General features: G+C 45.3%; 1 protein-coding gene across 4 annotated transcripts in view; it reads left to right on the forward strand.

The window, feature by feature from the left end:
• LOC144597455 (latent-transforming growth factor beta-binding protein 2-like) overlaps positions 1–12,613 on the forward strand; it is a 172,173-nt gene that overhangs the window by 45,993 nt on the left and 113,567 nt on the right. For all 4 annotated transcript variants that reach the window (XM_078406876.1, XM_078406878.1, XM_078406877.1 and 1 more), the window contains exon 4: positions 9,821–10,017. In XM_078406876.1, coding sequence (XP_078263002.1) covers positions 9,821–10,017 — 197 coding nt within the window. The remainder of the gene's footprint in view (positions 1–9,820; positions 10,018–12,613) is intronic.

Below are 12,613 nucleotides of genomic sequence, written 5' to 3' on the forward strand. Positions count from 1 at the left end.
AGTGAGGAAGCCCGGTGAGGGAGGAGACATCCTCGGTCCCGCAGAATCCAAAGAGGATCCTGCATGCCTCGAGGAAATTTCGGGAGATATGCAACCCTCAAACCAATGTTACTATGGAAAGACACAAGTTCATCACACCGAATCAAAAGGTTGGTGATATGGCGAGTCTGAAGGCTTGTAACTTTGTTAAAGAAGTTTATTGCGGTAGCAATATTCAGTTACAAAGATAACAACCGAGATCGCAGACGACCATTAACTCAAACTATCTACATCGAAGTCCTCTTCCCACTGACTGGTTTTGGGCGCCAAAACCACCACGTGACCCTGCTGGCCAATCCGAGGGTTCGACTCTCAGGACCAATCCCTATGGTTGCTACATGACCCTCCCCCCCAGAACCCGAGGTACGGAATCTAGCAGGGAGCTGGATTTCGCAACCAGAACGAGTAAGGAGAGGGGCTGCAGGAACCACAGAAGCAGGAGGTCCCGGGTCGGAGGGAATTGCAGGAGGACGTCCCGTCGAGGGGGTTGATCGGCCAGGACAGGACGGTCCTGATCCAAGTAGGCAGGTTTGAGCCTGGACACGGAGACGAGCTCTCTCCTGCCCCCAACATCTAAGGTGAAAGTGACCGTTCCTTTACGCAACACGTGGAACGGTCCTTCATAGACCCTCTGCAACGGGGAACGATGGGCATCCCTACGCAGAAACACAAATTCACAGTCCTTCAAGGCTGGCGGTTCATGCACCATGGAACACCCATGACGTGAAGTAGGAACCGGAGCTAGGGAACCCACTTGCGCCCGGAGTGATGCCAAAACCGACAGAACCGAGGGCTGCTGTCCAGAGCACTCCGGAAGGAAATCCCCGGGCACTTTGAGTGGCGAGCCATATACCAGTTCCGCAGACGAAGTTCCGAGATCCTGCTTAGGAGCAGTATGGATGCCCAGAAGAACCCAGGGCAGCTGATCCACCCAATCAGGGCCATCCAGCCACGCACTGAGGGCAGACTTAAGTTGTCGGTGAAACCTCTCCACGAGCCCATTAGCCTGTGGGTGATACGCCGTGATCTGCTGCAACCTGGAACTGTACAGCTCCGCTAACGTAGCCCAAAGGGCTGAGGTGAACTGGGATCCCCGGTCGGTGGTGATGACGGACGGAACACCAAAACGGGGCACCCAATGCAGGGCCAGGGCCCGGGCACAAGAGGCGGCGGAGATGTCGGACAACGGGAAGGCCTCCTGCCAACGGGTAAATCTGTCAACCACCGTGAGTAGGTGAGTGTAGCCCCTAGAGGAAGGTAAAGGCCCAACTAAATCCACATGAATGTGGAAAAAACGGACCTCAGGAACCACAAACTCCTGCACAGGAGGTTGGACATGCCGGTGAACTTTAGAGGTCTGGCAGGGAACACAGGATCGGGCCCAAGCGGCTACTTGCTTCCGCAGGCCATGCCAAACAAATCTAGTGGCTACTAAGGCGGAGGTGGAGCGAATGGACGGGTGTGCCAGCCCATGAATGGCATCAAACACCCGACGCTGAAGGGCGGCCGGCACCACCGGCCTGGGGCGGGGGAGGGAAATTTCACACCAGACTTTTGTACCCGCAGGCCCACAAGCCACTTGGGCCAACTTCAACCCCGAAGTGGTGGAGTGATATGCTGAGGCAGTGTCTGCCAGGCGCTGTGCCTCCGCAAGCTCCTGAAAATCTACCTCGCATTCCACCGCTGAAATTGGGGAAACGGCTGGCCTGGACAGGGCATCAGCAACGGCATTAAGCTTACCAGCGACGTGGCGAACATCCGTGGTAAACTCAGAGATGGAAGTCAGGTGCCGCTGCTGGCGGGCCAACCATGGGTCAGACACTTTTGAAAAAGCGAAAGTCAGCGGTTTATGATCAGTAAAGGCCACGAACGGGCGGCCTTCTAGAAAATACCTAAAGTGGCGGACAGCTAAATAGAGAGCCAGAAGCTCCCGGTCAAAGGCGCTATATTCAGCTCAGCCTGATGAAGCTGTCAGCTGAAAAACGCCAAGGGCTGCCAAATGCCATCAACATGCTGTTCCAAGAACCATCCCACCGCCACGTCTGACACATCGACCGTCAGGGCCGTGGGGGCGGAGGTGCTCAGGTGGACGAGCATGGTGGCGTCTGCCAGAGCCATTTTAGCTGCCTCAAAGGCCGTCTCGGCCGCAGCGGACCACTCCAACTCGACAGGTTTGCCCGTGAAACACTGGAAGAGCGGACGCATGATCCGTGCTGCTGCCGGCACGAACCTGTGGTAGAAATTCACCATCCCTACAAACTCCTGCAACCCCTTTACCGTGGTGGGCCGCGGAAAGGCACGAACTGCCTCCACTTTTTCCGGCAAAGGAGTGGCACCGGCTGAGGTGATCCGGTGATCTAGGAAATCAATAGAGGAGAGACCAAATTGACACTTTGAGGGGTGAATGATTAGCCCGTGGTCTTGAAGCCGCTGGAACACAGTCCGTAAATGGACCAGATGTTCTTGCTCCGAGCGACTGGCGACCAGGATATCATCCAAATAAATAAAAACAAAAGACAATTCTCGACCGACATGGTCCATAAGCCTCTGGAACACCTGCGCCGCGTTTTTCAAACCGAAAGGCATTCGCAACCATTCGAACAACCCGAACGGAGTGATCATGGCAGTCTTTGGTACGTCTTCCGGATGCACAGGAATCTGGTGGTACCCCCGCACCAAATCAATTTCGGAAAACACCGTAGTACCTTCCAGACTAGACAAGAAGTCCTGGATATGCGGTATGGGGTAGCGGTCTGCAGTGGTGATGGCGTTAAGACGCCGGTAATCTCCACATGGTCTCCACCCCCCAGATGCTTTGAAGACCATATGCAACGGAGAGGCCCACGGGCTGTCGGAACGACGGATAATGCCCATTTGTTCCATCTTCTGGAATTCTTCACGCGCAACCATTAGTTTGTCCGGCGGCAATCTCCGGGCCCGAGCGAAAACGGGGGGGCCCTCGGTGGAAATATAATGGACAACGCCGTGCTTTGCAGATGGAGCGTCAAAACGCTGAATGAGCAGCTCCGGAAACTCAGCCAGGACCTCAGCATATGGGCCGGAGGCCGCAACTACGGCCTGGACAGTCGGGCTGGGCGGGGTGGCAGGCGGTGGAGCAGCGGGCTCATCGCTGCTAGCGGAGAATCGAAGGCCTTTACCTCGGACATCGGCCACTAGCGAAAAGGCCCATAGAAAATCTGCGCCCAGGATCGCCTGACCGACTTCCGCAATGATAAACGACCATTCGTAAGTGCAGGTACCGAACGACAGAGACATTGCCCGCGTACCATACGTGCGGATGGTGCTACCGTTGACCGCGATGAGGGTAGGCCCTCTCTTACCCGATCGAGCTTCGAGATCGGTCGGCGGTACGATGCTTACTATGGCTCCCGTATCGACTAAGAATTCTGTGTCTGTGAATCGATCCACGACGTAGAGGCGTCGGTTCTGGCCAATCGCAACTGCCTCTATGTACGATCGGCCGAGGCATTTCCCGAGAAAGTACAAGGTGAGCGGCAGTTGCGGGCTTCTCCACCCCATCGCAGATGATAATAACACCAGCCGCGCCTGTGCGGATCCTTTTGGCAGGGTTTTGGAGAAATGGCGGGAGTCGCGGCGCCATCTTGGTGTCGTGGCGGGCTGCCCGATGGTGCCGTGACTCTGTTGATCGAACTGTACTTTCGCGATTTTGACGCCATAAGCGCATCGGCTTTCTCCGCCTATGCCACGGGATCCCCGAAAGAACAATCCGTGAGCATAAGCCTAACGTTTTCTGGAAGTTGCTCCCGGAATGCCTGGTCAAACATGAGGCAATCCTTGTGCCCGCCCTCCAGCGCCAACATTTCGGCCATGAGGACGGACGGCAGCCGATCTCCGAGATCTGGTAGATGCATAAGCCTCTCGGCTCGCTCATGCCTACTAAATCCGAAGGTTCGAAGCATGATTACCTTCAGCGCTTCGTACTTGCCGTCTGCGGGAGGGGAGGTGATGAACTGCATCACCTGCGCGGACGTCTCAGGCGGTAGAGCACTGACCAGGTAATAATATTTTGTCTCGTCCACCGAGATGCCTCTCAGATGGAATTGCGCTTCAGCATGCGCAAACCAAAGGTGTGGTTGGTGCGCCCAAAGCGGAGGAAGATGAACGCTGACCGCGTTTAGCTGCGGTTGCCGGGCGTTAGAACCGGAGCAGGGGTGTCCTGTCCCTGCATGGTAGGTGATCGGCTAGATCACGTCGGGGTCACCAATATGGCGAGTCTGAAGGCTTGTAACTTTGTTAAAGAAGTTTATTGCGGTAGCAATATTCAGTTACAAAGATAACAACCAAGATCGCAGACGACCATTAACTCAAACTATCTACATCGAAGTCCTCTTCCCACTGACTGGTTTTGGGCTCCAAAACCACCACGTGACCCTGCTGGCCAATCCGAGGGTTCGACTCTCAGGACCAATCCCTATGGTCGCTACACTGAGCCAATTGAATCATATGTCAGTGATTGAAGGATTAAAGCAAAAAGCTGCTATTTTGGAGATCTCTATGAGGAGCTTATTAGAGATGCACTGGTCTGTGGTATCAATAATGACAAATTGAGAAAGGTGCTAATGCGTGATAGTAATTTGACATTAGTTAAAGCTGTCTCTATCTGTCAAATTCATGAGATAACTGAAGAGCACAAGAAAACGCTGGCTTCTCCACAGCACTCTGTCACAAATGTGGATGCAGTCCAGGCTAGGTTCACGAGGAAACAAAAGCTTGAGATAAAAATGAAAAAACAGTCAGAAAAAAATGGGACACAGTGTATTGCCAACTGCAACAACTGTGGAGTTAGTCATGCAGCTAAAAGAGACAAATGTCCAGCTTTTGGTCAACAGTGCCATGCCTGTAAAAAATGGAATCATTTTAAAAGGTGCTGCAAGTCCACACAACAAACCTAGAACAGGCAGAGACCTAGGAGGACTGTTCAAGCCAATAGTAGTGCTGATTAAATATTCTATGTCGATGGAATAACACTGCAAATGACTGTTGATTCAACTGATGCACAGATAGAAAAAAATGAGGAACCTTTTGTTACTGTGCAAGTTAATGGCATTCCAGTTGAAATGAAAGTAGACACATGTGCCAAGTGTAACGTTTTGTCAAAAAATACATTTGAACAACTACAGGATGAAGAACAAATAAGAGCATGTATTAAAACCGCAAACCTTGTTGCATATGGGGGCAGCAAAATCAAAACTGTTGGTATGGTTAAGTTGCAGTGCCACCTAGTGGGACAGCCATACACATTGCCATTTTACATTGTTCAAGAGGATGTTCTGCCACTGCGAGGGCTACGTGCATGCAGGCAAATGAGGCTGGTCTCATTCAGTAAAGTTGTTCACCAGTTGAGCCCCACTGAAGATGATCTGTCATATCAAATTCAAACAGAATACAGTGATCACTGCTGAGCTTGGAAAGCTGCCTGTAACCTATTCCATGGCACTTGACCTGGATGTGAGATCCGTTGTTCGTCCTGGACATCGCATTCCTGTGGCTATGAAGGACAGAGTCAAAGCTGAGCTAGACAGAATGCAGGAATTGGGTGTCATCATTCCTGTGTCTGAGCCAACTGATTGGGTCATCTATGGTTGCCACCGACAAAAAGGACAAACAGAAAATCAGAATATGCTTTAATACAAGAGACCTGAACACGGTTTTGAAAAGGCCACTCCACCCTATGTGTACTGTGGTAGAAGTGGCTGCCCACATGTCAAATGCATCTGTGTTTTCTGTCTTAGATGCTAAGAACTCCTTTTGGCAGATTTCACTTGATCACACATCTTCAATGCTAAGCACTTTTAGCACTTCTTTTGGTTGCTACAGGTTTTTAAAGATGCCATTCGGACTCACCTCTGCCAGTGAAGTGTTCCAGCGCTCCATGGAACAGATTTTCGCTGGATATCCCTGTGCGATCATAGTCGATGACATAATCATTGGAGGTAAAAAACGTGGAAGAACACGATGCCAACTTGAGAAAAGGGCTCAACCGTGCCAGAGAGGTGAACTTGAGGCTCAATCCTCTCGTGCAGGTTCCGACTGAACCAGGTCAGCTATATTGGACACGTTTTCACAAGTGAAGGCCTCAAAGCCGACCTTTCCAAAATAAAAGTGAAATGCCAGATGTCCCAGCTCTGCAAAGATTTCTGGGGATGGTCAATTACCTTGGAAAATTCATTCTAAACAACAGTCAGCTGACGGCTCCACTGCGACAACTTACACACAAAGACATTGAATGGACAAATTTTGCCTGCAGCAGCATCATAGGCTCAGACTTGGACAAGCACACAAAAAGATCAAGTATACAAAAATTACACATAAATTCCTGCAAGACGGTAAAAGGGAAAAAAGATTGCAAGACGTTAGATTAACAAGACGTTAATGCAAAACACAATTAGGAAAAACAAGTCAAAAGGTGATCTGTAATGTTCTGGTGTCAAAGTAGGATTAGAGTTGGTTCATGAACCCCATGGTTATAGAAAAGTAGCTGCTCCTGAACCAGGTGGTGTGAGACTTCAGGTTTCTGTATTTCTTGCTTAATGTAGCAGTGAGAAGAGGGCATGACCCAGATGTTGAGGATCCAAAATATAACCTGCCACATTCCTAAGGCACATATGTATTTGATGGTGGTGAAGGCTGTGCCTGTAATGGTGCAGGCTGAGTCCACCACTTTCTGCGACTTCTTGCATTCCTCGTAGAGTGATAGTGTTACAGCATGGAAACAGGCCCTTCGGCTCAACTTGAAGACACCGGCCGACATGTCCCGTCTACACTAATCCCACCTACCTGCGTTTGGCCCATATCCCTCTAAAAAAGTCCTATCCATGTATCTGTCTAAATGTTTCTTAAACATTGCGATAGTACCTGCCTCAACTACCTCATCTGGCAGCTCTTCCATACACCTCCTGCCCTTTGCGTGAAAAAGTTACTCCTCAGATTCTTATTAAAACTTTTCCCCCTCACCTTAAAGCTATGTCCTCTGGTTCCCTCTGAGCAAGACACTCTGTGTGTCTACCTGTTCTATTCCTCTCATGATTCTACACACCTCTATTAGATCACCCCCTCATCCTCCTGTGTTCCATGGAATAGAGCCCAAGCTTGCTCATCCTCTCCCCATAGCTCAGGCCCTCGTGTCATGGCAACATCCTCGTAAATCCTCTCTGCACCCTTTCCAGCTTGACCACATCTTTCCTATAACATGGTGCCCAAAACTGAACACAATACTCTAAATGCGGCCTCACTACCATCTTATGCATCTGCAACGTAGCCTCCCAACTTGTATGCTGTGCGTTGACTTTGCCCGTACCAGGCCATGATGCAACCAGTCAGAAAAGCTGTAGAAATTTGTAGAGAATATTCAGTGATATGGAAAATCTATTTAAACTAATGAGGAAGTAGAGGCACTAGCACCTTCTTCAAGATTAGATCTATGTGCTGGGCCCAGGCCAGGTCATGTGAGATGTTAATAGTCAGTCCATGAATTTGAAGCTACTAACACTTTCCTTTGCTGACCCACCAATGAAAACTGCCGCGTTGTCTCCCATCTTCCCCTTTCTGAAGTTAGTGGTTAGTTCCCTGGTCTCGTTGATGTTTAGTGAGAAATTGTTGTTGCAATACCATTTAAAATACCATCAGGTGTTTTAATCCTTTCCTGTGTGCTGTCGCATCATCATTTGTGATTTGGCCAATAACAGTGGCCAACAACATCCGAAAGGACTAGAGTTTTTTTTTCTGTCAAGCCATAAATTTCTAAGGCATTTCAGAAAAGTTATCAAATTTGGCACAAAACTGAACCTGGAGATAATTAAATGAATATGCAAAAGCTTACTCAGAATTTTCAAAGAGTCTCTACAAAGGAGGTAAGAAATGGGGAGGTAGAAAAGTCTAAGGTATGGTCATATCGTCTTGGCATCTGGAGATGTGACAAATGGTGGAGTGCTTACATTTGTAGATTATCTAGAATAAGGGGAAACAGAGATAGTCATACAGTATGGAAACTGGCCCTTCAGCCAATATTGCCTGTGCTGACCAAAGTGCCCATCTACACCATTCCACCTGCCTGTATTTGGCCCATTTCCCTCTGAACCTTTCCTATCCATATACCTCTCCAAATATCTTTTGGGTGTTGTTTTAGTACCTACCTCAACTACCTCCTCTGGCAGCTTGTTCCATATACCTTCCATCGCCTTCCATATCAAGTTCCAGCATCTCAATCATCCCAAAATCTGAATACCTGTCCTCTGCACCAACTCCTCATCTGTCCTATCTTTCTATTTCTGCCCTCACAGTATAGGAAGGATGTGGTTGCACAAGAAACTGTGTAAAAGAGATTCACCAAGATGTTGCCTGAAATATGGGAGATTGGAGGACGTTAGTTTTGGGGAAAGAATGGATAGGCAGGTTTTTGTTTTCCCTGGGTTGAAGGAGGCTGAGAGGTGACCTCGAGGGGTATATAAGATTATGAATTCATAGATGGAGTAGATAGTCAGAACCTTGTTGCCATTGTAAGGGCATCAAAAACAAGAGGAGATTAGATATACGGAGAGAGTATTCAATGGGGATTTTTTTACACAGAATGTGATTTATATCTGGAACTCTCTGGCAGAGGAAGTATTAGAATTGGATGCAGTCACTGCTTTTAATAGACATTTGGATTAGCATGTAAGTAGATACAGTATAGAAGAACATTAACCATATGTGGGCAAATGGAAAGGATGTGGAAGTTGTGTAGATAAACCAAAAGGTCAGGATGTACATGGCAGGCCAAATAACCCATCCTTGTGCTGTTCAAATCTGTGACTCTAATTGCAATTTTTGTCAACAGAATACTTGCCAATAAGCAGATGATGGAAATGATTACTTCTATGATAATAATAGTTGTAAACTTGGGTATTACTTATATACACTTTATATGAATGAATTTTTAAATTGTTTTCAAGTACTCCTGGGGCCTGTGAAATGCACGTCTCAGGGTCATCATCAACTGGTACCTATGTGAAGGGAAGACTGAGCAACAAATTCAGCAACAAATGCTAGCAAATATATGTTTGCTTATTGCCTGCCTTGCCCCATCCACTTCAGAATCACGCTCCTCCATCCACACTGGATTCTGGTGAAATCAACAATTGAAGGACTTTATCTGACAGGAGAACTGATCGTGCCTTGGGCTCTGTTATTTTGATAATAGAGCAAGCACCTGATTGTGCTGCAATCATGTACGAGCGAGATGAACGAGAGGACAGGCTGAAAATTTCAAGCTGCTTTGGACAGTGATGTCCTTTGAGGGAATAAAGAAAATATTATGAACATGAAAATGTTTTCATCTTTATGCCTTAAATAGGGGGAAAACCCATGGCCTTGACTATAATGAAAATTAATTCACCATGACTCAGTTTATCCCTCATGTCTCGGGTCCTTTGTTGGGTAACCACAGCTCTTATGAATGCAATCCTCTCTGAAGTTAGAAATTTGTAACAGGTTTCCAGTGCTATGAGAACTCTCCTATTGGATGAATAACAATTGGACACACTAGGGAATATTACAGTAACCTAATTTATATATAAAATATTTATTTCCATGTTCATCTGGAGTGAAATTCTTCTGAATGCTTCTGAAATTCTTGGTTACTTGGGTAACCAAATATTTCAGAACATTTTAGGAATAAAGCTCCTCTTTAAGCAAATGATGAGATACTTAATTTAAATTTCAATATTTTGAGTTTTATTTATGATGCTTTTTTTCCCAACAGTCCACAAACTAAGTATGGACAGCTTGTTAATACTCAGCAATTGACAGGAACATCACGTACGGTGAAACACTTATCAAATGGAAATGGACAGCTACTGTCCAATTCCCTATTTAACAACAATGGACAGGCGCAGGTTCAGAACCGGTTTGCTACAAATGGACAAGTAGCAGCAGAAAATGAAAATGCACTACCACGAGGTGAGTGACAGAAACAACTCTGTGCTTTGAATATCATACAACTATTTTTTAGAAAACTGTCTTTAAAGCCAAAATTTGATTAACTTTCCAAAAGATTTTTGAATTTTTTTTTTTTCTCTCCCCCTTCAATGGCCAGTTTGACACATTAATATTTAAATGAAAGTATGGTTTCAAATTACTGTCATTTTTTCATGAAGCAGTATCAGGGTATAGGTTCTCAAAGCATGACTCTCCTTTTTCATTTAAAAAGCACAATAAAAGAACTCGAAAATATTCATCAAGCCAAGGCAGAGAGGAACAGAGCTGCTATTTTGGGTTATTGATTTTTCATCAAAACTAAAATGCTAAGGCGGAAAAGAAGAAAGCTGAGTTGATTTGTCATCCTGCAAATGACTACAGCTCCCATTCGTCAGTCCTTACCATGAAACAAATTGGGAACAAAGTGAATATGACTAAAATTGCATTTATTTTGACTAGTGGCTGTTAGTGCACATATACAATCTCATCTCTCGATTTTAAACATATGCATACGCATCTTTTATGTCTCTTGATATATTTTCAAATGCAATATAATTGTCACTATACAGTAAAGTATATTCAACCAATACATTTTGGTGGAATTATGACAGCTATTTAACTAATAAATTATCACTTTGAAGTGTAATAATCTTACAATGATCAAACACTTTCAATCATTTTAAATTATAGGCCTAGAAATATACTTGTACCTCTTGTTTTAAGCACTTTGCAATTGAAAAATAACTTTATCCTGAGTGAATTACTTCTTTGGAAATTCATCTCACTCTGGAAAATCGACCAGGCACATCCACCCTTTTCACATCGACAAAATCATATTGTGCCTGCATATCACTCTTTGCACCTTAGGCTACCCCTTAGTCCTCATCTGTGTCTTCAAGAGTAAAATAAGTACAAGATCTACCTTTTCTACCCTGTCTTGATGTATAGAGTTGGGAAAGTTGTTCAGAACAAGGGGGAGAAAAAAATAGGGTAGTGCAAATGAGTGAGTGACAGTTAGACCAACGTTGCTATTTCCATGCTCTCTCCATGGCTCTATTTCCATTAATATATGTCAAAAACCAGGGAATATAATTTAAAAATAATTGTTAAGAAGTAGATGATTGAACAATTTTCCACCCTGAGGGTAGTAGATATCCAAAACTCACAGCCTGAACGGGTGATGTAAGTGGAAATTGTCACCAAATTTTAATGGTACTTGAATATATATGTGAGGAGTGATTTATAGAGCTATTGGAAAGTACGATGGAGCAAATAGGCTGAATTATCATCTGTTGCTATCTATACATCATGTTTGCCTTTGACACAATTGGCAGTAGTTTTGGTTTTGTGCCTGAGTCACAAACACAACATTCTAGGCTGAAAAGTGTAAGAAGGAACTGCAGACGCTGGTTTAAACTGAAGATAGACACAAAAAGCTGGAGTAACTCAGTGGGACAGGCAGTATCCCTGGAGAGAAAGAATGGGTGACGGTTCGGGTCGAGACCTTCTGAAGAACATGAGAGGAGTCAAACAAATAACAAAAAGTGATTATTTGGTCATATTCGTCCTGCTGTTTGTAGGATCTTGCTAATAGAAAAAGTAATGATGTGTTTTCAACATTACAACCATAACAGCATTTCCAAAGTTCCAACGTCACCCATTCCTTCTCTCCAGAGATGCTGCCTGTCTCGCTGAGTTACTCCAGCTTTTTGTGTCTATTGTAGGCTGAAAACCTCATTACAATAGTACACAAAACCATTAAATGTTATTTTTAATAAAATGAAATATTTAATTGAATTGAGATATGTGTCGCAGACAGACATCAATAATTCCCTGATTTTATATGGAAGAACATGAGGGGAGCCAAACAAATAACTAAAAGTGATTATTTGGTCACATTCGTTAGTAGAATCTTGCTAATAGAAAAAATAATTATGTGTTTTCAACATTACAACCATAACTGCATTTCCAAACTTCTTAATTAGCTGTAAATTTGTTTTGAGATCATAATAATCATAATCCTAATCATACTTTATTAGCCAAGTAACCGAGGAATTTGTTTTGCCATACAGTCATATCAATAAAAAGCAACAAAACACACAAAATACATTTTGACATAAACATCCACCACAGTGACTCCTCCACATTCCTCACTGTGTTGGAAGGCGAAAAAAAAGTTCAATCTTCTTCCCGCGGTCGGGGACCTCGAGCCTTCTGTTGACGGGACAATTTGAAAGATTTGTAGAATCTTTATATTGTGCATTAAATTGATAACCAAATGATAACACACTATCCAAAACATGAAGTGTTGGAGGAACTCAGTTGGTCAGACAGCATCTGTGGAGGGAAAAGACAGGTGACGGTTTGGATCGGGACAAGAAAGGTCACGACCAGAAATATCCCACTATCACTGAAGAAGGGTCCCAACCTCAAACATCAGCAGTCTGAAGAAGGGTCCTGACACGAACCATCATCTGTGTATTTCCTCTATAGATACTGTCTGATCTGCTGAGTTCCTCCAGCACTTTGTGTTTTGCTGAAGATTCCAGCATTGTCACCGGATGGTTGTAAAATGTTT

The sequence above is a fragment of the Rhinoraja longicauda genome, chromosome 10, assembly GCF_053455715.1.
Source record: "Rhinoraja longicauda isolate Sanriku21f chromosome 10, sRhiLon1.1, whole genome shotgun sequence".
NCBI classification, from domain to species: domain Eukaryota; kingdom Metazoa; phylum Chordata; class Chondrichthyes; order Rajiformes; family Arhynchobatidae; genus Rhinoraja; species Rhinoraja longicauda.